The following is a 27,883-nucleotide window of genomic DNA, read 5'->3' as shown; positions in this document are numbered from 1 at the left end:
AGCATATCCATGAAATTACCCGTATCTCTTATGTAGGAGGGAATCATTTTAGACACAGGCTTCAGCAACCACTCGAGGTATTGGGAAAGGGGTTCAGTTACGGATCCTATGCCCGAGACTATGGGGCGGCCGGGGGGGGAAGACAAGCCTTTGTGTATTTTAGGTAAATAATACCAATGTGCTTTTTGTGGAAAAACAGGTAATAGCTTTTCAGCAGTACTCTTTGTTAAGATATTATTATTCACCCATTTAAATAGGAAGCTTCTTAATTGCGTCACATATGTCCAAGTAGGATCATTGGGTAATTTCCTATACACATTGGACAAATATATATATATATATATATATATATATATATATATATATATATATATATATATATATATACACACACACTGTATGTATGTAGACTTATTTCAAATTATCATCCAAACAAATATACAGTATATCCTTCTGTTTGCATAGGCTAGGACAGTCATTCATTGAATCTTTGAGTATCTGGAAGAACAAGCCATCTTTGAGAATATCTCTTGCCACTGTGCCTTAAGGTGGCTTTACACGCTGCGACATCGCTAGTGATGTCGCTAGCGTCTGCACCCGCCCCCGTCGGTTTGCGTCACGGGCAAATTGCTGCCCGTGGCACACAACATCGCTAACACCCGTCACACATACTTACCTTCCTAGCAACGTCGCTGTGGCCGGCGAACCGCCTCATTTCTAAGGGCGCGGTTCGTGCGGCGTCACAGCAGTGTCACTAAGCGGCCGCCTAATAGAAGCGGAGGGGCGGAGATGAGCGGCCGTAACATCCTGCCCACCTGCTTCCTTCCTCATGGCCGGCGGCCGCATGTACAATGTTGTTCCTCGTTCCTGCGGTGTCACACATAGCGATGTGTGCTGCCACAGGAACGACGAACAACCTGCGTCCTGAAACAGCAACGATATTTGGGATTAGATTGACGTGTCAACGATCAACGATTAGGTGAGTAATTTTGATCATTAGCGGTTGTTCGTGCGTTTCACATGCAACGACGTCACTAACGAGACCGGATGTGCGGCACGAATTCCGTGACCCCAACGACATCTCGTTACCGATGTCGTTGAGTGTAAAGCCCCCTTTAGCTCTAATGTCTCTAGTCTCTAGAAAAACATTTCATTTTTTTCTTGTCTGACTGAACTGTTGCTTGTATTAGGATATACTGTAACTTTCTTGTAAGATTCGCAGTTATAGCACCTTGAGACTAGTCCATAGCAATCGCTCTCCAGTCAAACCTTCATTTCCAGCGCTGAAATAAATACAACACTGAATGACAATAATCGAGAAATTACTTTAAATACAATTAATATCATGAACTTCAAGAAACATCATGCAATAACTTTGAAACAGTAATAATCGTAATGAAATTCAATTGTAGCCTTTTTGAAGTACATACAATTCCCAATAACAATAATCTTGAAATTGCTATAACTACAGTTAATATCCAAGACTTCAAAAAGCACCCTTTAATAATATTGAAACATCAGTAATAATTGTAATGGATATCAAACATATTGAACCTTTAGGGGTTTTTTCTAAGAGGATACAAATATTGTTCATTTTAATATTATTTACACTGGACCACTGTGCAACGTCCCTCTTTTGCTTTTCTACATCTGTCATGAATCTCACAAATATTACCAGGTCAGATGTACTTTATCACCCATCCCCTCTCCCATCAGATCCCAAGTGTGAATCCAATTTTTTCCAGTATCTTATTAATTTTATAGTTCTTCCTACACTATCAGAACTCCTGCGATGACAGTATCCATATTGGATAAGAATAAGGCTGCACATCAAACTTAGATAATGGTATAATGCCTCAAGCATATGGAAAAATATTGGAATATACAATGAAAAATGCTACTTGCTAATTTGAACATGTGAATAATGAATTGCATACCTGCCATGAATATTAGGAAAAAGGAGATATTTAGCAATCGCATTGATCAATGTAACTGAGCCCCAAGGCCTCGTCAAGGCATATCTCTATATTGGGGTCCCTAGCTCTGTGACCCTAACTGTGTGTCATCTCATTGCAATTAAAAACTGCTATGGGTGGAGAGGGGTAACTAAGGACTTTCTTATATAGGAGATGGAAGAAACATGGCCGAAAGGGGCGGAGCTGTGTTCACATTCAGAAAAAAACTACATATAACTGAATAGGATAACTGAAGTGAGCACTAATATACATATATATGAGTGCAAGCCAAAAAATACATACTATATAAGAATAAGGCTGCACATCAAACTTAGATAATGGTATAATGCCTCAAGCATATGGAAAAATATTGGAATATACAATGAAAAATGCTACTTGCTAATTTGAACATGTGAATAATGAATTGCATACCTGCCATGAATATTAGGAAAAAGGAGATATTTAGCAATCGCATTGATCAATGTAACTGAGCCCCAAGGCCTCGTCAAGGCATATCTCTATATTGGGGTCCCTAGCTCTGTGACCCTAACTGTGTGTCATCTCATTGCAATTAAAAACTGCTATGGGTGGAGAGGGGTAACTAAGGACTTTCTTATATAGGAGATGGAAAAAACATGGCCGAAAGGGGCGGAGTTGTGTTCACATTCAGAAAAATTTTTTTGGCTTGCACTCATATATATAATATATACAATAATATATAATACAATATAGAGATATGCCTTGACGAGGCCTTGGGGCTCAGTTACATTGATCAATGCGATTGCTAAATATCTCCTTTTTCCTAATATTCATGGCAGGTATGCACTTCATTATTCACATGTTCAAATTAGCAAGTAGCATTTTTCATTGTATATTCCAATATTTTTCCATATGCTTGAGGCATTATACCATTATCTAAGTTTGATGTGCAGCCTTATTCTTATATAGTATGTATTTTTTGGCTTGCACTCATATATATGTATATTAGTGCTCACTTCAGTTATCCTATTCAGTTATATGTAGTTTTTTTCTGAATGTGAACACAGCTCCGCCCCTTTCGGCCATGTTTTTTCCATCTCCTATATAAGAAAGTCCTTAGTTACCCCTCTCCACCCATAGCAGTTTTTAATTGCAATGAGATGACACACAGTTAGGGTCACAGAGCTAGGGACCCCAATATAGAGATATGCCTTGACGAGGCCTTGGGGCTCAGTTACATTGATCAATGCGATTGCTAAATATCTCCTTTTTCCTAATATTCATGGCAGGTATGCAATTCATTATTCACATGTTCAAATTAGCAAGTAGCATTTTTCATTGTATATTCCAATATTTTTCCATATGCTTGAGGCATTATACCATTATCTAAGTTTGATGTGCAGCCTTATTCTTATATAGTATGTATTTTTTGGCTTGCACTCATATATATGTATATTAGTGCTCACTTCAGTTATCCTATTCAGTTATATGTAGTTTTTTTCTGAATGTGAACACAGCTCCGCCCCTTTCGGCCATGTTTTTTCCATCTCCTATATAAGAAAGTCCTTAGTTACCCCTCTCCACCCATAGCAGTTTTTAATTGCAATGAGATGACACACAGTTAGGGTCACAGAGCTAGGGACCCCAATATAGAGATATGCCTTGACGAGGCCTTGGGGCTCAGTTACATTGATCAATGCGATTGCTAAATATCTCCTTTTTCCTAATATTCATGGCAGGTATGGAATTCATTATTCACATGTTCAAATTAGCAAGTAGCATTTTTCATTGTATATTCCAATATTTTTCCATATGCTTGAGGCATTATACCATTATCTAAGTTTGATGTGCAGCCTTATTCTTATATAGTATGTATTTTTTGGCTTGCACTCATATATATGTATATTAGTGCTCACTTCAGTTATCCTATTCAGTTATATGTAGTTTTTTTCTGAATGTGAACACAGCTCCGCCCCTTTCGGCCATGTTTTTTCCATCTCCTATATAAGAAAGTCCTTAGTTACCCCTCTCCACCCATAGCAGTTTTTAATTGCAATGAGATGACACACAGTTAGGGTCACAGAGCTAGGGACCCCAATATAGAGATATGCCTTGACGAGGCCTTGGGGCTTAGTTACATTGATCAATGCGATTGCTAAATATCTCCTTTTTCCTAATATTCATGGCAGGTATGCAATTCATTATTCACATGTTCAAATTAGCAAGTAGCATTTTTCATTGTATATTCCAATATTTTTCCATATACTTGAGGCATTATACCATTATCTAAGTTTGATGTGCAGCCTTATTCTTATATAGTATGTATTTTTTGGCTTGCACTCATATATATGTATATTAGTGCTCACTTCAGTTATCCTATTCAGTTATATGTAGTTTTTTTCTGAATGTGAACACAGCTCCGCCCCTTTCGGCCATGTTTTTTCCATCTCCTATATAAGAAAGTCCTTAGTTACCCCTCTCCACCCATAGCAGTTTTTAATTGCAATGAGATGACACACAGTTAGGGTCACAGAGCTAGGGACCCCAATATAGAGATATGCCTTGACGAGGCCTTGGGGCTCAGTTACATTGATCAATGGGATTGCAAAATATCTCCTTTTTCCTAATATTCATGGCAGGTATGCAATTCATTATTCACATGTTCAAATTAGCAAGTAGCATTTTTCATTGTATATTCCAATATTTTTCCATATGCTTGAGGCATTATACCATTATCTAAGTTTGATGTGCAGCCTTATTCTTATATAGTATGTATTTTTTGGCTTGCACTCATATATATGTATATTAGTGCTCACTTCAGTTATCCTATTCAGTTATATGTAGTTTTTTTCTGAATGTGAACACAGCTCCGCCCCTTTCGGCCATGTTTTTTCCATCTCCTATATAAGAAAGTCCTTAGTTACCCCTCTCCACCCATAGCAGTTTTTAATTGCAATGAGATGACACACAGTTAGGGTCACAGAGCTAGGGACCCCAATATAGAGATATGCCTTGACGAGGCCTTGGGGCTCAGTTACATTGATCAATGCGATTGCTACATATCTCCTTTTTCCTAATATTCATGGCAGGTATGCAATTCATTATTCACATGTTCAAATTAGCAAGTAGCATTTTTCATTGTATATTCCAATATTTTTCCATATGCTCGAGGCATTATACCATTATCTAAGTTTGATGTGCAGCCTTATTCTTATATAGTATGTATTTTTTGGCTTGCACTCATATATATGTATAATAGTGCTCACTTCAGTTATCCTATTCAGTTATATGTAGTTTTTTTCTGAATGTGAACACAGCTCCGCCCCTTTCGGCCATGTTTTTTCCATCTCCTATATAAGAAAGTCCTTAGTTACCCCTCTCCACCCATAGCAGTTTTTAATTGCAATGAGATGACACACAGTTAGGGTCACAGAGCTAGGGACCCCAATATAGAGATATGCCTTGACGAGGCCTTGGGGCTCAGTTACATTGATCAATGCGATTGCTAAATATCTCCTTTTTCCTAATATTCATGGCAGGTATGCAATTCATTATTCACATGTTCAAATTAGCAAGTAGCATTTTTCATTGTATATTCCAATATTTTTCCATATGCTTGAGGCATTATACCATTATCTAAGTTTGATGTGCAGCCTTATTCTTATATAGTATGTATTTTTTGGCTTGCACTCATATATATGTATATTAGTGCTCACTTCAGTTATCCTATTCAGTTATATGTAGTTTTTTTCTGAATGTGAACACAGCTCCGCCCCTTTCGGCCATGTTTTTTCCATCTCCTATATAAGAAAGTCCTTAGTTACCCCTCTCCACCCATAGCAGTTTTTAATTGCAATGAGATGACACACAGTTAGGGTCACAGAGCTAGGGACCCCAATATAGAGATATGCCTTGACGAGGCCTTGGGGCTCAGTTACATTGATCAATGCGATTGCTAAATATCTCCTTTTTCCTAATATTCATGGCAGGTATGCAATTCATTATTCACATGTTCAAATTAGCAAGTAGCATTTTTCATTGTATATTCCAATATTTTTCCATATGCTTGAGGCATTATACCATTATCTAAGTTTGATGTGCAGCCTTATTCTTATATAGTATGTATTTTTTGGCTTGCACTCATATATATGTATATTAGTGCTCACTTCAGTTATCCTATTCAGTTATATGTAGTTTTTTTCTGAATGTGAACACAGCTCCGCCCCTTTCGGCCATGTTTTTTTCATCTCCTATATAAGAAAGTCCTTAGTTACCCCTCTCCACCCATAGCAGTTTTTAATTGCAATGAGATGACACACAGTTAGGGTCACAGAGCTAGGGACCCCAATATAGAGATATGCCTTGACGAGGCCTTGGGGCTCAGTTACATTGATCAATGCGATTGCTAAATATCTCCTTTTTCCTAATATTCATGGCAGGTATGCAATTCATTATTCACATGTTCAAATTAGCAAGTAGCATTTTTCATTGTATATTCCAATATTTTTCCATATGCTTGAGGCATTATACCATTATCTAAGTTTGATGTGCAGCCTTATTCTTATATAGTATGTATTTTTTGGCTTGCACTCATATATATGTATATTAGTGCTCACTTCAGTTATCCTATTCAGTTATATGTAGTTTTTTTCTGAATGTGAACACAGCTCCGCCCCTTTCGGCCATGTTTTTTCCATCTCCTATATAAGAAAGTCCTTAGTTACCCCTCTCCACCCATAGCAGTTTTTAATTGCAATGAGATGACACACAGTTAGGGTCACAGAGCTAGGGACCCCAATATAGAGATATGCCTTGACGAGGCCTTGGGGCTCAGTTACATTGATCAATGCGATTGCTAAATATCTCCTTTTTCCTAATATTCATGGCAGGTATGCAATTCATTATTCACATGTTCAAATTAGCAAGTAGCATTTTTCATTGTATATTCCAATATTTTTCCATATGCTTGAGGCATTATACCATTATCTAAGTTTGATGTGCAGCCTTATTCTTATATAGTATGTATTTTTTGGCTTGCACTCATATATATGTATATTAGTGCTCACTTCAGTTATCCTATTCAGTTATATGTAGTTTTTTTCTGAATGTGAACACAGCTCCGCCCCTTTCGGCCATGTTTTTTCCATCTCCTATATAAGAAAGTCCTTAGTTACCCCTCTCCACCCATAGCAGTTTTTAATTGCAATGAGATGACACACAGTTAGGGTCACAGAGCTAGGGACCCCAATATAGAGATATGCCTTGACGAGGCCTTGGGGCTCAGTTACATTGATCAATGCGATTGCTACATATCTCCTTTTTCCTAATATTCATGGCAGGTATGCAATTCATTATTCACATGTTCAAATTAGCAAGTAGCATTTTTCATTGTATATTCCAATATTTTTCCATATGCTTCAGGCATTATACCATTATCTAAGTTTGATGTGCAGCCTTATTCTTATATAGTATGTATTTTTTGGCTTGCACTCATATATATGTATAATAGTGCTCACTTCAGTTATCCTATTCAGTTATATGTAGTTTTTTTCTGAATGTGAACACAGCTCCGCCCCTTTCGGCCATGTTTTTTCCATCTCCTATATAAGAAAGTCCTTAGTTACCCCTCTCCACCCATAGCAGTTTTTAATTGCAATGAGATGACACACAGTTAGGGTCACAGAGCTAGGGACCCCAATATAGAGATATGCCTTGACGAGGCCTTGGGGCTCAGTTACATTGATCAATGCGATTGCTAAATATCTCCTTTTTCCTAATATTCATGGCAGGTATGCAATTCATTATTCACATGTTCAAATTAGCAAGTAGCATTTTTCATTGTATATTCCAATATTTTTCCATATGCTTGAGGCATTATACCATTATCTAAGTTTGATGTGCAGCCTTATTCTTATATAGTATGTATTTTTTGGCTTGCACTCATATATATGTATATTAGTGCTCACTTCAGTTATCCTATTCAGTTATATGTAGTTTTTTTCTGAATGTGAACACAGCTCCGCCCCTTTCGGCCATGTTTTTTCCATCTCCTATATAAGAAAGTCCTTAGTTACCCCTCTCCACCCATAGCAGTTTTTAATTGCAATGAGATGACACACAGTTAGGGTCACAGAGCTAGGGACCCCAATATAGAGATATGCCTTGACGAGGCCTTGGGGCTCAGTTACATTGATCAATGCGATTGCTAAATATCTCCTTTTTCCTAATATTCATGGCAGGTATGCAATTCATTATTCACATGTTCAAATTAGCAAGTAGCATTTTTCATTGTATATTCCAATATTTTTCCATATGCTTGAGGCATTATACCATTATCTAAGTTTGATGTGCAGCCTTATTCTTATATAGTATGTATTTTTTGGCTTGCACTCATATATATGTATATTAGTGCTCACTTCAGTTATCCTATTCAGTTATATGTAGTTTTTTTCTGAATGTGAACACAGCTCCGCCCCTTTCGGCCATGTTTTTTCCATCTCCTATATAAGAAAGTCCTTAGTTACCCCTCTCCACCCATAGCAGTTTTTAATTGCAATGAGATGACACACAGTTAGGGTCACAGAGCTAGGGACCCCAATATAGAGATATGCCTTGACGAGGCCTTGGGGCTCAGTTACATTGATCAATGCGATTGCTAAATATCTCCTTTTTCCTAATATTCATGGCAGGTATGCAATTCATTATTCACATGTTCAAATTAGCAAGTAGCATTTTTCATTGTATATTCCAATATTTTTCCATATGCTTGAGGCATTATACCATTATCTAAGTTTGATGTGCAGCCTTATTCTTATATAGTATGTATTTTTTGGCTTGCACTCATATATATGTATATTAGTGCTCACTTCAGTTATCCTATTCAGTTATATGTAGTTTTTTTCTGAATGTGAACACAGCTCCGCCCCTTTCGGCCATGTTTTTTCCATCTCCTATATAAGAAAGTCCTTAGTTACCCCTCTCCACCCATAGCAGTTTTTAATTGCAATGAGATGACACACAGTTAGGGTCACAGAGCTAGGGACCCCAATATAGAGATATGCCTTGACGAGGCCTTGGGGCTCAGTTACATTGATCAATGCGATTGCTAAATATCTCCTTTTTCCTAATATTCATGGCAGGTATGCAATTCATTATTCACATGTTCAAATTAGCAAGTAGCATTTTTCATTGTATATTCCAATATTTTTCCATATGCTTGAGGCATTATACCATTATCTAAGTTTGATGTGCAGCCTTATTCTTATATAGTATGTATTTTTTGGCTTGCACTCATATATATGTATATTAGTGCTCACTTCAGTTATCCTATTCAGTATCCATATTGGAGACATACTGACTCCAGTATCTTGGCTGAACTTGTGCTCTTGAAAGAACAAAGTAAAATTGAAATATGACAGTTATAGGAAAAACATTCACTGCACATGTATGGGATTGGCATTTCTGAAATCAGCATGCACCAATGGATCAGGATATCATTTTCATACCAGTGCCATATAAAAAAAGGGCCCCAAACCAAATGTCCAGTTCTGGCTCCCATTCATGGTCTGGGAGAGGTGGCGTGCCAAAAGGTAGCGTGTATCAGACTCAACCAATTCCCTGGCCCCTCTAACAGTTCTGGGTCATTCAGTTTGCCGCCTTCTGGATTGGCGCCCCGCTACCTTGCTCAGGTGGTGAGGGGGTGTGGCAATTGAGGGGATTCAGCCTAGAAAGGGGGTGTCTGTGCAACCACAGGAATAGCGGGTAAGTCACAACATCTCTTGAATTCGCACTAATAAGAATTAAATATCATTGCAAATGGTACTTTTTCACAAATAAAAACTGTATGTTAGCCCTGCATCACACTTCCGCATTTTAACATCCATATACGGATCTTAATTTTCTGACATCCAACTACTTGTTGACTTTAGTTGGCCCTCCAAATAATAAAGAAAACAATCTGGTAGAGCTGTAGTTGTGAGCTAAATTTCACTCCCCTATCTTTTTTTCAGAGGCCATGTATACAAGAATGGGGTGTCCCGTAGTGAAAAAATAAGCATCTCTCCCAGGATGAAGTTGTAGCCGTTCCATTGCTTCCCTGGGCTTTGTGAAGATGATTGTGGATCCTTTGTACATTGTTTGGAGACATGTCGAATAAACCATAGACTAAGAAATATTCTGGTCTTTAAATTTCTACTTGGCATCCATGAACTCCAGAGAAATCTGGGAATATGGAGACTGTTGCATTGTTATACTTGAGAGGGCCTCTATGTCTGGCCAGGCACAATGCAACATCGCTGTCTTTGCAATTCAAAAGTAGGGCAAGAAACGTCCAAGGAAGGCTCCCGGAGACGGGGGCTTAGCCAGGACTCTATGTACACATGGGAGAATTTGCCCCCCCCCCCAAATTTTATTTCAGTTAAGTTTCAGTTAATTGTTCAGCTCTTTAAGGTAAGTCAATAACTCGACTATTATTACGATGTATTCGATTTTCAAGGTCATCCACTTTTTAACACAACATATCATCTGATCCAGCCACCTTGTTCAATTTAGTCACCATGGAGGGAAGTTTGTTGTCCAGATACTCTGGACTTCAGAGATACGACCTCTTAAAGCTTGCACATTTGACGTAAAAGACCCACATCCATCCGTACCTTCTCTATTATCACATACAATGAACTCTTAGGGGAACTTTACATGCTGCGATATCGGTACAGATATCGCTAGCGACCGTACCCGCCCCCGTCGGTTGTGCGTCACGGGCTAATCGCTGCCCGTGGCGCACAACATTGCTAACACCCATCACACGGACTTACCTTTCCTGCGACGTAGATCTGGCCGGCGATCCGCCTCCTTTCTAAGGGGGCGGTTCGTGCGGCGTCACAGCGACATCACACGGCAGCCGTCCAATAGCAGAGGAGGGGCGGAGATGAACGGCCGGTACATGCCGGCCACCTCCCTCCTTCCTCATTGCTGGTGGATGCAAGTAAGGAGATGTTCGTCGTTCCTGCGGTGTCACACATAGCGATGTGTGCTGCCGCAGGAACGACGAACAATATCGTACCTGCAGCAGCAATGATATTAAGGAAATGAACGACATGTCAATGAGCAACGATTTTTCATGTTTTTGCGCTTGTTGATCGTCGCTCATTTGTGTCACACGCTGCGATGTCGCTAACGGCGCCGGATGTGCGTCACTAACGATGTGACCCTGACGATATATCGTTAGCGATGTCGCAGCGTGTAAAGCCCCCTTTACAATCTGAGAAGGCCCGTAGTACGGTAGCTGTTCTGAGACATGCCGTGTGTGGCATATGGTCTGAGCACCGATATGCTGACCTCTTCACTCCTTTAACCTCTGCAGCAATGGTGGCAGCACTTACATGTCTATTTTGAAAAGACAACCTCGATATGACGCTGAGCACGTGCCCTCAAGTTCTTTGGTCAACCATGGTGAGGCTATTTTCTGAGGGGAAACTGTATAGTCTTGTCCACCATGCTGCAGCTCACTTTCATGGTGTTGGCAATTTTTTTTACAGCCTAGGCAATCTTTATGTTAAGCAGCAATTTTTTTTTCAGATCCCCAGAGAATTGTTTGCCATGAGGTGCCATATTGAACTTCCAGTAGCCAGTAACCAGACAGTCTGTGAGCGATAATACCAAATTTACACCTGCCCCCCATTCATACCTTAGACATTGTAACACTAATGAGTCACATGACAACGGGGAGGGAAAATGGCTAATTTGGCCATTTTTACTTATGGGCGTACTCACTTTTGTAGTCAGTGGTTTAGACATTAATGGCTGTGTTGAGCTATTTAGAGGATACACCAAGTTTACACTGTTATACAAGCTGTACACTGACTACTTTACATTGTATCACAGTGTCATATCTCCAGTGTTGTCCATTGAAAATATATAAAATACTTACAAAATTGTGAAATCCTGGTGACAGATTCCCTTTAAGCTAAAATCTATAAACACTATTAGATGTCATTTTATTTTATATTAATGTTTCCTTATTGAGATATAAAAAGATGTTAATCACAGACTGCATTATAAGATTGTACATCCTGATATAATTCCTCCCACCTATGTATTCCCTGTCATAGAAGATAATAGAGTGGTATTTGTCTAAGAATGTAATAAACATAGCTATTTTTTTTTTTAAGGTTCTGACATGGTCGAAGATTCAAACATTCAAGAAATGCCTGTTTGTCCTGAACTTCCACCTCATTTAAGTAAGTGGAATTTTTGTAGATAAGTAGAAGTGCAAAAAGCGGTTTTTACACTGACAACATCATAAAATTGCAATACATGTAATTTGATAATTCTGGCATTACGCACAATACGAAAACAAATCGTGGAAATATAGGAAGCCCACATTCACACATCTAGATATATTTTAAGCACGGAGCTTATGAATGAAATTTAAGTGCAGGTGTGGCCTTAAAAATAGAAATTAAGACTAAGTTAAGGCGGTAAACATACAATCAGGCATGGACTGGCCCACCGGGGAACATGTGAATTCCCTGGTAGGCCATTGGGCAGGACTGGGGCCCAACATACCTATATTTGCAGCAATTAGCACAACACATTTGATACCCTATGTACATAGTGTGTCCACCCATATCCTGTCCACCACCATTAACTTGAGAACGGCGGCAGCTATAGGCATAGAAGTGGTGTCTAGGTATAGTAAAGTAGCCATGCTCAACGCAAGGAAACCACCTATAGCACCACCTGGTGGAAAACAACGGAGTTAGCATTTTTTTTTGAAAATGGAACGAGATAGAGAAAAAAGGGAATTAAAAAATTGTAGGGCATCATCAATTCAATACGAATCGACACCTTGCATACAGAAATGCTATGATATGAAACCCATGACCCCCCAAAACATTGAATGCTGGTCACGCATATGGCGCTCATTTAACTTTGATGCTCAAAGTGGCCACCGTCAGCTGCAATGCACATCTGGACTTTGGACAGCATACTGTATCTTGCTGCACGTTGTGCAATATGGTAAGTGACACGTTTGCACAAGCATCTGTGATACGTCGTCGTAGGTCCTGCAATGTTGGTGGAGGGGTCGCATACACCTGCTGTTTGACGGGACCTCACAGAAAGAAGTCCAATGGGGTCAGGTAAGCGTGGAAGCCAATCCACGCAGCCACCATACCCAATGACTTGTAGGAAGGTCTCCATGAGGTATCGCTTCACGTCTGCAGCCTTGTGAGTTTTACACGTTGTAATCATAGCATTTCTATATGCAAGGCGTCGATTCGTATTGAATTGATGATGCCCTGCAACTTTGCAATTCACTTTTTTCTCTACCTCGTTCCGTTTTCGAGATAAAAATGCTAACTCCGTTGTTTTCCACCAGGTGGCGCTATAGGTGGTTTCTTTGCATAGCGCATGGCTACTTTACTATACCTAGACACCACTTCTATGCCTATAGCTGCCGCCATTCTCAAGTTAATGGCGGTGGACAGGATATAGGTGGACACACTGTATAAACCCAGCATCTCATCATTTATGTAGCAAATGACCCAGCTTATGATATAGAAGTGTAGGTACATTTATTAATGAGTGTAATGTAATATTTGCATGCAGCTGAACATTATGCCCCCTCAAGAGTCAATGTAACTGGTGGGCTCTTGGCACCCCTGTCCGACACTGCAGACAACACATGCAATGACAAATGCAGAACTTTTTTGTATCCAATGTTGCTTAATTATATCTATCCACATCAGATTAGCATTTTACAGCTCCAATAACATATTGCAAAGTTCAGGTAATGTAATTTTGAAGCAGTGCTATTTGGCTTAAGGCCCCATCACACACAGAGATAAATCTTTGGCAGATCTGTGGTTGCAGTGAAATCTTGGACATATTGTTCCATTTGTACACAGCCACAAACCTGGCACTGATTGTCCACAATTTCACTGCAACCACAGATCTGCCGCAGATTTATCTCTGTGTGTGACAGAGCCTTGTCTGTCTATCATTATACATGCAGGCAGAATACTTAAGAATCCTTTTTCTGGCAAATTTTCAACTACTCCATTTTGACCTATTCGTCATGGTAATTTCATCTGAATATTATTTTTTCGATCTTTTTATCTAATCTGTCGAGGTCCACAGCCATCAGTCTGATGTGTAATGATATATTGAGGTTTTTCACATGTTGATGGATGACAAAGAGATTTCACTTGTTACTTATGGAGTGATAAATTCTGCAAACTGGATCACAGCTAGGCAGATTTACCTTTCAGGATCCTAGATATCTGGATAACAAATCATGTGAAGTTGTTGAACATTAACTACCTAAAGATATCATGCTTCTTGCTACCAAATATAGTTATTGTTAGAGTTAGGGTTCCACTTGAATTTTGCACGGACGAGTGCAATCCGATAATACATCAGATTGCTGGCAGTCTAGTGCAAAACTATGGGGCAGTGTCCATCAGCGATTGAGTTCTCATGCTATATTGACCTCAGAAATGAATCACAGCATACTGCATTTGGCAGCGATTCTTGGCTCACACACCCTCATACAAGTCTATGGATGCGTGTGAAACATCGCACTGCACTCGCATGTCATCCGACTGCAGTGCGATGTACACAGAGACAGGTCGGGGAGGAGATGGGGAGAAAGTGCTCCCTCCCTTCTCCGCAGCTCTGACCCAATCGCAAGATCACATCACAGTCGCATGACCCTCGGCTGATGCTCGCAACAGAAGGTCAGTAGCATATCGATGCATACTGATGTATCAGAGTGATTCCCTTCCTGAAGAAGGGGGCTCAGACTCCTAAAACGCGTAGAAATAAAATCACTCCTTTTATTATACAAAAAAAATGTTTTGTATTTTTCCTGTCACGGACAGCGCAGTAATACCTCCTTCTGCTCTTCCAGTTTACGGTCAATAAAGACATGCATGAGTGTATGATGTACAGTATATATTCCTGAATGCTGAACTGCCATCTAGTGGCCAAACTGCATTATGGATTGTATTGCAGTATATTCAGCAGGACCTTCTACTTACTTTTCAGTTTCCTCACTGACCACTAGGGATGGTGGAGTCTCTTTCATCAAACAATCTTAGCTGAGATGAAAAGATGGGTTTGGGGACATGGCTTCACACATGGGTTTATACACTGTCATGCAATGGATTTAATATCTGCGTCACAAGTAGTAATGAGCAATCACCAAGATGCTTGAGTACCTGGTACTCGAATCGAGCAGGTCAAACATTCTGATGGGCTTAACTCGAGAAACAAGTATAATGAATGTCAATGGAAAACTCAAGAATTTTACAGAAGACCCTAACAGGAGGTCTGAGGGAGGCCGAAAAATTGCTAAAATAGATGGAAATAGCACTCAAATGGAATGGGAACAGAAGGGGGAAGACACCTGGATGCATCTGTGACTCCAGGTTGCTCCTGAGAATAATGTTGTCAGAGTATTACGCAACGTTTATGGACTGACAATAAAACATGCAAAACCGAAGATAAAATGGATTTTACAAGAAAACATGTTAGGAAACATTGTTTCCTGTATAAGGACTTGTATATAAGGCAAAATAGAAAAAGAGAAAAAAACACCCCACCTTCTTAACCCCTTAATAGCCATGCCATCTCTCACCGTATTTCCCAGTCGTCTATGACTACAGTAGATGACATAATATAGGGGTAAAGAAAACTACATCCATCAGTAGTCACTGGTAAATGTAATTTTAACATTTTACTACCGTATCTGTGCATGCAGTCTGACACATCCTGTTTAATTTATGAAGGAGGGATTCTGAAACTCACAAACCCTATAAAGACAATGCAAGAACTGTCAAAAATTAGAAGAGAGATTACGATACATCCTATATTAGACATAAAGGAGTGCCTCATACACATTCTGTTAGAATTGTTGGATAGTGGGACTCCTACACTCATAAAGCCTATGCACTAAGTGCAAGGGCTGCCAAAAATTAGGAGGGACTGCAATACTCCTTGAAAGACATGTAGAGGAGGGCCTCAGAAAACATTTTTCCCCCATTTTTAACACTAGAACTTCTGAGGTAGTCATTTTGACTACTTTGCACCATGTATTTCTATATAGGTGTCACGAGTCCAGTAGTTTTAGTGTTAAGCAGTGGGACTCATACATTGGTAAAGCCTATGCACTAAGTGCAAGGGTTGAAAAACATTTACCCCTGGGGGTATACATTTATTTACTGTATGTAAGAGAATTATAGAGGTAGGCCTCAGACCCATCCTGAAAAAATTATGAAAGAGGGCATCATACACACCCTGGGAAAATTAAGAGTGAGGGTTGCAAGAAGACCCTCTAAAAATTATGAAGTGACGGTCACCTATTTACCTTCGTAAAATTTGAGGTGAGGGCTGCATGATGACCCTTTAAAAATTTTAAGTGAAAGCTGCATGTTTACCCTTTTAATATGTGAACAAAAGCTGCCTGATGACTCTAAAAGTTTTGAGAGAGCGCCGCCTGATGAACCTCTAAAAAATTTGGGGGAGGGCCTCATGATGAGTTGATGACGCTGTTGATATAGTGGAGAAAGAGAAGAAAAAGAATAAACCATTAACTGTATACCCTATTTTGGGTGGGAAGAGGAACATTTGAATTAGCTTTAGGTTCCGCTGCTGTCATCTGGTGGGGTTGAGAAATCGGGGCCAATCCAGACATTATTCATTTTGGTGAGAGCCAACCTTTCAGCATTGTCAGTTGACAGGCAGATGCGCCTATCAGTTATTATGCTCCCGGTGGCACTGAAAACTGACAAAATGCTAGCATCAGAGCAGGCCAGCCCCTTCAAGACATAGAGGGACACTTCATGCCACGCGTCCAGCATGGATACCCAATAACTGAAAGAAATCCACAAGGAGATAAGGAAACCCCCAAAGGAAAAATTATGACAACCAAATAATGAATGACAAGTCTTTATTGAAAGGAATAATAAAATCACTTAAAAGCAAGGAGGATAAAGAACAAAACAATAATGTGGGAGAATGGTGGTCAACCACAAAAAAATAATAAGACAATTCTATTGCACATAGGTCCAAATTTGATACATTGGAGTAAACAACATTTTACATACACATAATTCTCAATAAGATACCAACATATGCAATTAAGATTAAAATGGTAACCAGCCCTGTATGATATATCCCTAACAATGGTGAACTTCAACTAATAGGAATCGTCAAAAATTGTAATAATACAATAGTGCTGTGTGTCTCATAAAATATAAGTAAGGTGCATGATATTAATGATGAAGTGCAAAGTACAGAAATAATGTGGCTGAATGACAAGGGGGCCTTTTTTGGTGGTCTAATTGGTTACGTGCTTCTATTTCTATTCTAGTCAAAATAAGGTTTGACCCGAAACAAATTCCAAGAAAGCGTTTTATGATTTTTTTTATTACTATTATATGTGGGGAACAACATATTAAAAGTTTTCCAAAAATTGATCACCACAAAGGTCCTAACTATGACGTCATAAGACCATGACAGCCATCGCACTAACAATAACGAATATTTCCCTATTTCAAAGCTGTAGCTGTAGGTTACAGAAGAGTTTGCATTTTTTATACTATATATTTTCATATAACAATTTTTATACAGTTTTATACTAACTACATGGACAGGCAAGGTCATGACATCATCAATGACGTCATGACATACATGTACATTTCTAGAAATTATAGAATTAATACACAGTGCATTTTAAGACCTACTTCATCACTGAATAACCGTGTTAGGTCAATAGTCACTATTTTGTAGACCGATTTTTTTTTTTCCAATCCCAAAAACTTCGGAAGTGGTATCGCAACCCGTGAATGCATGCAGGAACAGAAGAATGCTGCAGACATGGTATCCCAGGAACTTCTTCATAACCTTAATGTCATATACTGTTGCAGGACTCCCTTTATCCGAGTAGAAATAAAGCTTGTTGCCATCGCTGGTTGATGCATGATGAAGTAACAACACCAAAAGATCTGTATCTTTGCCAATGAGACTAGTACTTTTGTTGGATGACATTGACACTGCTGCCTTAACAATCTCCACATCTGCATCCCCCTCTGATTGTATTACGTGGCAACCTCTGTCATTCATGCGCTGTGAAACGAGATTGATAAGAGACTGTTCTCCACCTTCGAACGGAAGTCCTCCTTTTTCCCGACAAATTTCGTTCCTTCAGCAATGTTCACTTGGTACTTGTTCGATTTTTGCGCCGTCGCTGATGGGTAATGTCCTAAGGGACACTTTGCACACTACGACATCGCAGGTGCGATGTCGGTGGGTTCATGTCGAAAGTGACACACTTCCTGCGTCGCTCTCGACATCGTAATGTGTAAATCCTAGATGATACGATTAACGAGCGCAAAATTGTTGTAATCGTATCATCGGTGTAGCGTTGGCGAATTCCATAATTATGCTGACGCGACGGTCCGATGTTGTTCCTCGCTCCTGCGCAGCACACATCACTGTGTATGAAGTCGCAGGAGTGAGGAACATCTCCTACCTGCGTCCCGGCTGCAATGCGGAAGGAAAGAGGTGGGTGGGATGTTTACATCCCGCTCATCTCCGCCCCTCCGCTCCTATTGGCCGCCTGCCATGTGACGTCGCAGTGACGCCGCACAACCCGCCCCCTTAATAAGGAGGTGGTTCGCCGGTCAGAGCGACGTCGCACGACAGGTGACTGCATGTGAAGCAGCCGTAGCGATAATATTCGCTACGGCAGCTATCACAATGATATCGCAGCTGTGACGGGGGCGGGGACTATCGCGCTCGGCATCGCAGCATCAGCTTGCGATGTCATAGTGTGCAAAGTACCCCTTAGTGTTTGGTCCTCCAATGTAACCATCAAATACTATCGTAGCCTTACCATAGTGCTTTACTGTGAAAGATGCATAGTCTTCAGCGATTGAACAATATGTCTTTCCTTCTGAGCACTTCAGTCGATGGAGAAGAGAACCTCCGTAAAGAACATAATGTTCCACTTCTGGTACATCCTTGAGTACTGCATCATCTGAACTCTGTTCTTTTATAGCAGCCATCAGTTGTGCTTTGTTTGGTTTGCGCAAGAGATGTTTTGCCTCAAAGAGGGATGGTGGGTATGGTGAAAGTTCATAGGCCATCACCTCATCAAGGGAAAGATCAGCAGTTTGAGACACCACAAGAAACCTTTGGAATAAAAGAGCGGGGTCTATTGTTTTGTCCTTAGCAACGTCAATTGCCTCACTGGATGCCAGGGTCTTGGCTTTCATTGACCGCTTGTACTTAACTGAAAACAAGGATTGACCCTCCATTGTTGCCACTATTTCTCTGCCAATGATGAACAGGTTATGGACATGCACATCCTTATTTGCATTGACATCGGTGATAATGTTGCGAAGAGACACTTCATTAGAGAAAGGTGAAAAGGTCTCGAGTTTATCTGCAATTTTCTCCAGGTCTTCACAATCTCTTCTCGTCCTTGACGTTCTTGCCTCCTTGTGTTGTTCACTGGTGACAATGCTCTGGCGAGTAAAACCCTGCAATGTATCACTGTAGGAAGAGGACACTGGCACAGTGAGAGTCCACAAGGCCCTCTGATGTTTGGACATTCCATTTCCTCTGATAAAAGAAATATGATTGTAAAAGAAATATGATAGACACTGAAAGGCGAGTCGCCTTTAACATTTTACAGCTTTGGCGGCCATATTCTTTGACGTCACATTTGGACCCTTTGTGGTAACCCTATCTTGGTAAACTTTTAGTATGTTTTTTCCTACATGTAATACTACAAAAAAAACCAATAAAACGCTTTCTTGGAATTTGTTCAGGGCAAAGTTTTTTTTTTCGTATTTTGACTGGACTATTCTGGCAACTTAACTCCTTCAGTGCTATAGCATAGCTTTCATTGCATTTTGCTTGCAGCTCTGCTTCTTCTAAGTGGGATATTAATTTAGACGACAGCAGGTCTGTGCTTATTTTTGTTAGGAGTGGTTCCTCTTATTCACAAATTAGAGCTTTCATCCACAAAGGCTCTCCACCCTATTATTATTGTACATTTCTCATCATCTTCATTTTCTTGTTTTTCTACTATTTATTACTCTGTCATTATTGCACATCTCTGAATACTGTTCACCCTTTACATTTCTACTTTATTCTGTCTTCCCATTGACTTTTTATCACTTTGTGCATCCCTGTCATTCAGCCACATTGTTTCTGTACTACGACTTCATCATTTTAATGAGACACACAGCCCTACTGCATTATTACAATTTCTGCCGAATCCTATTAGTGTTCAATTATTTACATGTCACCATTGTTAGGATATATATCATTCAGTGCCACTTACCATTTTACTCTCAGTTGCACATGTTATGAATGATCTTGTTGAGAATTATATAACTATGTAAAATGATTTTTTTAATATAATTTATCAATTCAAGATCCTGGTGCAATAGAATTGTCTTATTATTTTTTGTGGTTGACCACCTTTTCTCCTACATTATCCTGTTGTTCTTTATTCTCCTTACTTTTAAGTGGTTTTATTATTGCATTCAATAAAGACTTGTTAATTCATTATTTGGTTGTCATAATTTTTCTTTGGGGGGGGGGGGGGTTCTGTATCCCCTTGGGGACTTCATTTGGTGTTTGGCTATTAACCCCTGCATACCTAGACCTTTTTTAGCTAATTTGGACACTCAATAGTTTTACAACACAAAGGAATCACAGAGGACACTGGTACGGTCGACTTGGTACTCCTTCTCTATCTTCCGCCTGAGTGCTGGGAGGGTCTAAAGAATCAATCCCAGACCTTTGATAGTGTTCCCCTGCCTCTGATGGACCTGGTGTGTGTCTTCCTCATTTCTTCTCCTTGGTTGCCCAATGAACTATGACCACCCAGATTTGTTAGCTGCAAATGTCAGCTGATCAGATCAGCCGACATGTGCGGGGAAACATGTGAGCTTAGTGTGTGATCCCACATCAAAGGGACAGACATGACTAATGACATACCTATGTTGAGAGGGTGGCACAGGGCAGCAGTCGTGGCTGGGGTGAATCCCGACTGCTGAGCAGCCCTGTAATATCAGTCCATACCTGGCCACCTCCACGGTGCAAATCAACCCGTTTAAACCCCTCTTTGTACCATGGGGTGATTTAGACACGGATTCCAGTTTCCAATTCAATAGTAGTTTACTTTAGATCTGGAACACATCCACTATGGGCACAATTCTTCAGTGTTACAAACTGGACACATTTTACATCAGTTCAGTTCACAATTTACTGCGGGCTGCTCTGTTGCATTGTATTAATCTTAGACTATCTTCCTCTACATTTAACACCATATTGGTAGACAATAAATTCAAAGATTCCTGCATGGCTCTAATCTCGTCCCACCCAGAGGGATTTATCTCACCACTGGCAAGAGTTTCTTCACCACTGTTCCCGTGACGACCCGTTCACCTTAGTCTTTGTCAAATTCTCTCTTATCCAATCCTGTTGGAATTAGTTGCAACTCAATAGTCCTGTTCAGAGCCAGGAACTGCTACTCACAGTTTGGGTAAGGGCATTTCACTAAACCCAGCTACCTAAGAGACAACTTTCCTAGAGAGGAGCGAAACTCTGGAGGTTCAGTTCGTGAAGCCCAATTGAATAAGGGGTACGTTTGTCGAACCTTTATTGAACCGAACTTCGAACCTTTATTGAACATTTTCGAACCTCATTGAATTCAATGGAAGGCCAAGCATAAGGCAAAGAAAACACCTTTAGGGGGTCGAAAAGCTTCCAAAACAGCAAAAATACGTTTTACAGTGCAGCACAAGTGTTTTGGCATAACCATTAGCTTTCTATGCTATTGACAGAAGAAGTATAGAGGTGGATGAGAGACAGGTATAGGGCTAGTGCTCCCATACCCTTGCCAGTACAGACAACTTGGAGACCCATCTTGGAGTCTAAAGATGTAAAAACATTTCAGGCAGACAGCAGGACAGTGGCATCAATTGCTCCTACTTCCTTATTTCCCAAAGTGTCTTTGCATAGCAGGAAGGTATGGTCCATGCAACACACAGGATGTGGCCTAGTATTTCTATTGTAAAAAGTGAGCACACAACAACCATGCCTTTTGCATCTACGCATCCAGGCAGGAGTAGTGCCCTAGAAATTTCTCTACATCCAGGTTGAGCATATGAGCCATGCAATGCACATGTGATGTTGCCCAAGCATAGAGTCATCATCAGGTTATCGCACATGGCCTTCCCTGGCTCCAGATTCAGAGGAGACAGCTATTGATCAAACTGTGCCTGGATAGTGGTCCACAACTCTGCAGCTGTGTGACTGCGTTCTCCAGTGCATATTAATTTAAGAACTGCCTGAAAGTGTTGACTTACTTAAAGGATGGCCTGGCACAGACATTTTCATTTTAAAAGTCAGGGTCGCCATCAGGGCATTACTAGTATGAATCCTGTATCGGGCCCGGGGAAAAGAGGATGGCCCGGCTGACAGCCCGGGCTCCTCCCCTTTCATTCCTCTGCTCTCCGGGCCCCAGGGGCAGGGGTCGGGACGTTGCACTGGCAGACATATCGCGGCGCAGCACCTGCAGTCGCACAGGGGCCCCAAGCGGGAGCGGGCCCCTAGAGCCTGAAAACATGTTAACCCCTTAGCGACCTATGACATACTGGGTACGTCATGAATCCCTGGTACTTAAGGACCCATGAGGTACAAAGTACGTCATGGCAAGATCGTGGTCCCGGAGCCCCGATGGATGCGATCGCTGTGCAAATATCTTAGATTCGGGGAGGAGGGAACCTCTGCCTGACCTCAAGAGGGTTGGTGTCTCCTCCCCAGACCCAAGGAGGCTGTGATTGGCTGACGAACGCCGCTCAGCCAATCACAGCCATTGCAATGTTTCAGCCATTGAAAATGGCTAAAACATTGAAATCCAGCCATCATCAGTGCAGCTGTAGCACCGATCATTGGCTGGAGCTGGGTGACCTCAGTTTCACCCGCCCCCAGTTCTGATTGGAGAGATCGGCCTTGTGACTGATCTTTCAAATCACTGTGGATCTGGGGCCGGAGACCACTCCCTCAGCTTCACTCCGGGTTCTGTGGAAGCTGATGGGAGCGATCGGTAAGTTATAGACACTGTCTCCTTTCAGCCGCCGTCCCTCAGCCACCGGCTGCAGAAGTCACTGCCCCCCATCCATCACCACTGAACCCATCTGCTGCCTCCCCTCCATCTGCCACCGCTCTCCCCCACCAGCCGCTGCCCCCCTCCCTCATCTTCTGCCCCCTCTCCCACCTCTCACCTTCCTCCACCTGCTGTGATCCCCCCAACTGCTGTGATCCCCACACCTGCTGTGATCCCCCCACCTGCTGTGATCCCCTCCCACTCGTTGTGAGACCCCCACCTGCTGTGAGCCCCCTCAGCTGCTGTGAAACCCCCCACCCGCTGTGAGACCCACCACCTGCTGTGAACCACCTCAGCTGCTGTGAGCCCCCTCAGCTGCTGTGAGACCCCCACCCGCTGTGAGACCCACCACCTGCTGTGATCACCCCCACCTGCTGTGATCACCCCCCACCTGCTGTAATCACCCCCCACCTGCTGTAATCACGCCTCCCACCTGCTGTGATCACCCCCACCTGCTGTGATCACCCCCCCACCTGCTGTGATCACCCCCCCTGCTGTGACTCCTCCACCTGCTGTGATCCCCCCACTATCTATCTATCTATCTATCTATCTATCCATTCCTCTCTCTATCTCTCTATTCCTCTATCTATCTATGATTCTATCTGTTTATTTATCTCATATCTGTAGCACCCACGGCACAGGGGTTAAATGTTACTCGTCGCCAGGCCGGTGATGTCGGGTCAGGGATGTCACAGGTGGCCCTGCCCGGCTTCGTGGCCCCAAGGTGTACAATAAAATGGGATTTTGATGATGGTGGGGGAATGATGAGGATGATAGTCTTGTGAGGCCACCTGTGGTATGTGGCCAGGGATTAGCTGCCGCTGCCCTTTGGGGCGGATGGTGTTGCAGCAAGGATGGTTTTGCTCCCCACAGGTGGAGCGAGGCCCCAGGGAGGATGATGAGAAAAGTAGTGGCCGTTGGCGCCGAAGCACGGGGCGACGGCAATTGAAAGGCTGAATCAGCTGCTGTGGTTCCAGGAGCGATGGGCCCCAGCCGATCCCGGATCCGTTGGAGGTTAGAACCGGTACAGTGGTCGATGGGCCCTTCCTTCTTGCACCTTTAACACTAGAATTCCCAGAAATTTTGAGCTCCATAGGGTTCCAATGGTAGAAATGTTAAATGACCCCTCTCTGGGACTTCTAGTGTTAAAGATGGATCCCCGTGGCCTGAAGCTGCTTGGGGACTCTGGTTTGTGTAGTGTTAGCTCCTGTCCCATGTGTAGGTGACGCGGGGCCGATGTGGGGCTTGACTGTAATCACGACTCCGGACCCTATGTGGAACTGTGCTCCGGGATCTCGTGGTGGTCAGAGGGACATGCAGTCCCCCTATCCTGCAGATTCTGGTGATACAACGTGAAGTGTGTTCCACCTTAATGCTCTGCACCCTGAACCGCACCTGTCCCGCTCCTGTTCTCTCCTGCTGGAGAACACTCTAACTGTTGTGTAAGCTCCTAACTCCCTCTGGTGGCTGCTCCTCCCCCGGTTCCCTGTCACTAGTGGGTGGCTGCCCCCCATGTTTGGTGACTACCTTAAGACCTGACCCTAGCCCGGTCCCCAATGGGGAGAGCAACCTGGTTGTGTGTATGAGTTTGTGTTGTGGAACTGGTATCGACCTCCTCTGGATCCAAGATGAGTACTGCACCTTAAGTAAGGTGCAGTACCCTGTGGTGACTGAAGCCACAGGGGCACCACATATCCATCTATCTATCTATCTATCTATCTATCTAGCCATCTATCTATGATTCTATCTATTTATCTGCTGAAAGATACTTAAAGTGAATCTGTCAGCAGGTTTTTGCTCCCCCATCTGAGAGCAGCATAATGTAGAGACAGATACCCTAATTCCAGCGATGTGTCACTTACTGGGCTGTTTGATTTTATTTTGATAAAATCAATGTTTTCTCTGCTGCAGATCTATCAATAATACAGACCTCATGAATATGCTGGACTACCTGCAGCATGACAAGTAGCCCTGTAATGATAATCTCCTGCTGATTAACCAGTGATGGTATCAAAACTACACTAAGCAGCCCAATAAGTGACAATCTCTGGAATCAGGATCTCTTCCCCTATGTTACGCTGCGTTCAGATTAGGTGTTAAAAACCTGGTGACAGATTCCCTTTGAAGGGGTTGTTAGGTCTAAATCCACAAGTCAGCATTATTACAATTTGGTTTCAATTAGTTTAAAAACTGTATGTGACACATTCCCTTAAAGAAAAAAATATATATATAGCAAAAATTAATATATACCAAAGAAGTTAGATTTAAAAACAAAAAAAAAAAAAGTTAGAGTAGTCACCTCCTTCCCATCTATTTCCTGCCTCAGGGCAAGATGGGAAGGAGGTGACGTGGGGTCAGCAGCACCGCGCTTGCGCAGAACGAAGGAGGCCGAGGGGGAAAGCGCAGTCCCGCGATTATGGGCGGTTGCTTGGTAATAAACATCACAGCACCGCCCATAATCTAAAGCCTGCGCGCACGTCACCAGCGGTGACACTGGGCACAGTGCTCATCCACGAGAGATAGGCACTGGGCATGTGCGGGGACCTGTGGAGCACTGGGCGGCGTCCACAGCTATGGAATTCAGCGATGGGGGACGGCCTAAAGCGGCAGGAGGCAGAATAACGGCCATCAGGCAGCCCGCCCCCGTGTCACATTTACAGAATCTGAATACAAAAAGGTACCACTTTATAAAGGCTTTATTTTGGTCAGAAAGGGGGCACAATAATAACAGGGACCTTTCTAGAATGCAGCCCAGGAGCTGCAGAGGGGGAATCTTTTAGGGTTTGGGCGAAATTTCTGCTGACAGGTTCCCTTTAAAAAAATCTTTTGGCCAAAACAAAATCTGATGTCTGTGTGTGTGATACGGTGTTCAATGTAAAGGGTTAATGTGTGATTGGTGAGGTTGTAGTGCAGAAGTGAAGTTTTTCCAAGAGTGGCAGTGGGACTGTGGAAGATTTGCGGGGTGGAGGCGGAGCTGGAGTGGAGGCGGAGCTGGGGTGGAGGCAGAGCGGGTGTGGAGCCTCAAGGGGCCCCCGAACTTTTGGCAGTATGGGGCCGCGAAATTCCAAGTGGCAGCCCTGGGCGTAGTACTGGTGTTCCCATACCCCTGACACTGCAGAATAATGTCAACTTGGATACCTTACTTGGAGTCTCCACATTTCCAAAAATTAAGGTCAGGCAACAGGAAAAGTGGGAACAATTGGCACACACTACAAATAGCCCAACAAAGCAACATGGAAGCATGTAACAAGACCTAAATCAGCATTTCTACCTTCACCAGAAAGAGCAAGATGACACACAGGCATAGGCTTCATGCTCATAGAACACTGGCACTACAGACAAAAGCCAACTTGGAGACCCTATTACCCTACTATTACCCTACTTGGAGTCTCCACATTTCCAAAATTTAATGTCAGGCAAGTGGAAAAGTGGCAACAATTGGCACACACTACAAATAGGCCAATTAAGTAACATGGCTGCATGAGACCAGCCCTGGAACATGGCCTGAACCAGCATTTCTACCTTTACCAGAGACAGCAAGATAAAAGACAGGTGTAGGTCTGGTGCTCCTGTACACCAGGGACTACAGACATAAGTCAACTTCGAGACCTTTCTTGGAGTCTCCACATTTCCAAAAATTAATGTCAAGCTAAATGAAAAGTGGCAACAATTGCCACACACCAGAAATAGACCAAATAAGCAACATGGCTTCATGGGACCAGCCCTGGAACAAGGCCTGAACTAGCATTTCCACCTTCAACAGAGACAGCAATATAAAAGACAGGCATAGGTCTGGTGCTTCTAAACTTCTGGCACTAAAGACAAAAGACAACTTGGAGACCCTACTTGGAGTCTCCACATTTCCAAAAATTAAGGTCAGGCAAGAGGAAAAGTGGCAACACCTGGCACACACTACAAATAGGCCAACTAAGCAACATGAATGCGTGAGACCAGCCCTGGAACATGGCCTGAACCAGCATTTCTACCTTCACCTGAGACAGCAAAATAAAAGACAGATGTAGGACTGATGCTAATGTGGCACCCCTGAGGCATCAGGCGCCACAGGGTACTGCACCCCCATTAGGGTGTAGTACTTATTCCACATCCAGGGAAGGTCGATGCCGGTTTCCACTTACACAAACATACAGTCAGTGGGTTGCTCTCCCCAATGGGGACTGGGCCAGGGTCGGATCACAGTAAAAGGGGGTCATTACAGCGGTGGGTTTACAGGACACCACTGCACCAGGGGCTCCCCGATCCACTGGAACCGGGGACTCAGGGTCAGGTAGAAGCAATCATCAAGGGGAGTCAGGAGCACACAGTGGGAAGAGCAGGTTGACCTATTGAGAGTAGTGAACCAGCCGGTGGCAGCGGCTGGGGGCAACAGCTAAGAAAACACAACACAACTATAACAGAGAGAACAGCTTCAGACACAGAGCAGAGCAAATGTGCCGCTAGTGGCTCTGTGGGCCAAGGCATTCAACACGGTCGCTGGGGAGAAGCAGGCCGCTGCTTCCACAGGACCGGCGCTGTCGGAATACAGAATCCTAGGGCAGATATAGTTATTTACCAACTCTGCAAGGGTCGCAGGGAACAGCTAGAACATTCACCGGACCAGTCCAAATGAGTCTGCAGCAAATAGCATATAGGATCCAGGGTTGAGGACCGACCCGAAATAAAGGAACCGCGCTATTAGCATACAGAATGGAACACTTTACTGACAACGGGATCCCCAAGTGCTTCACGCCACAGGGGT

At 42.4% G+C, this 27,883-nt stretch overlaps 1 protein-coding gene across 2 annotated transcripts in view; it reads left to right on the top strand.

Moving 5' to 3' along the window:
* LOC142314855 (beta-1,4-galactosyltransferase 1-like) overlaps positions 1-27,883 on the top strand; it is a 230,286-nt gene that overhangs the window by 131,165 nt on the left and 71,238 nt on the right. For both annotated transcript variants that reach the window (XM_075352502.1, XM_075352501.1), the window contains one exon: positions 12,104-12,172. In XM_075352502.1, coding sequence (XP_075208617.1) covers positions 12,104-12,172 — 69 coding nt within the window. The remainder of the gene's footprint in view (positions 1-12,103; positions 12,173-27,883) is intronic.

This window comes from Anomaloglossus baeobatrachus, chromosome 1, assembly GCF_048569485.1.
Source record: "Anomaloglossus baeobatrachus isolate aAnoBae1 chromosome 1, aAnoBae1.hap1, whole genome shotgun sequence".
In the NCBI taxonomy this organism is placed as follows: Eukaryota; Metazoa; Chordata; class Amphibia; order Anura; family Aromobatidae; genus Anomaloglossus; species Anomaloglossus baeobatrachus.
Note: the sequence above shows the minus strand (reverse complement) of the source record. Positions and strands in the feature narration are given on the sequence as shown.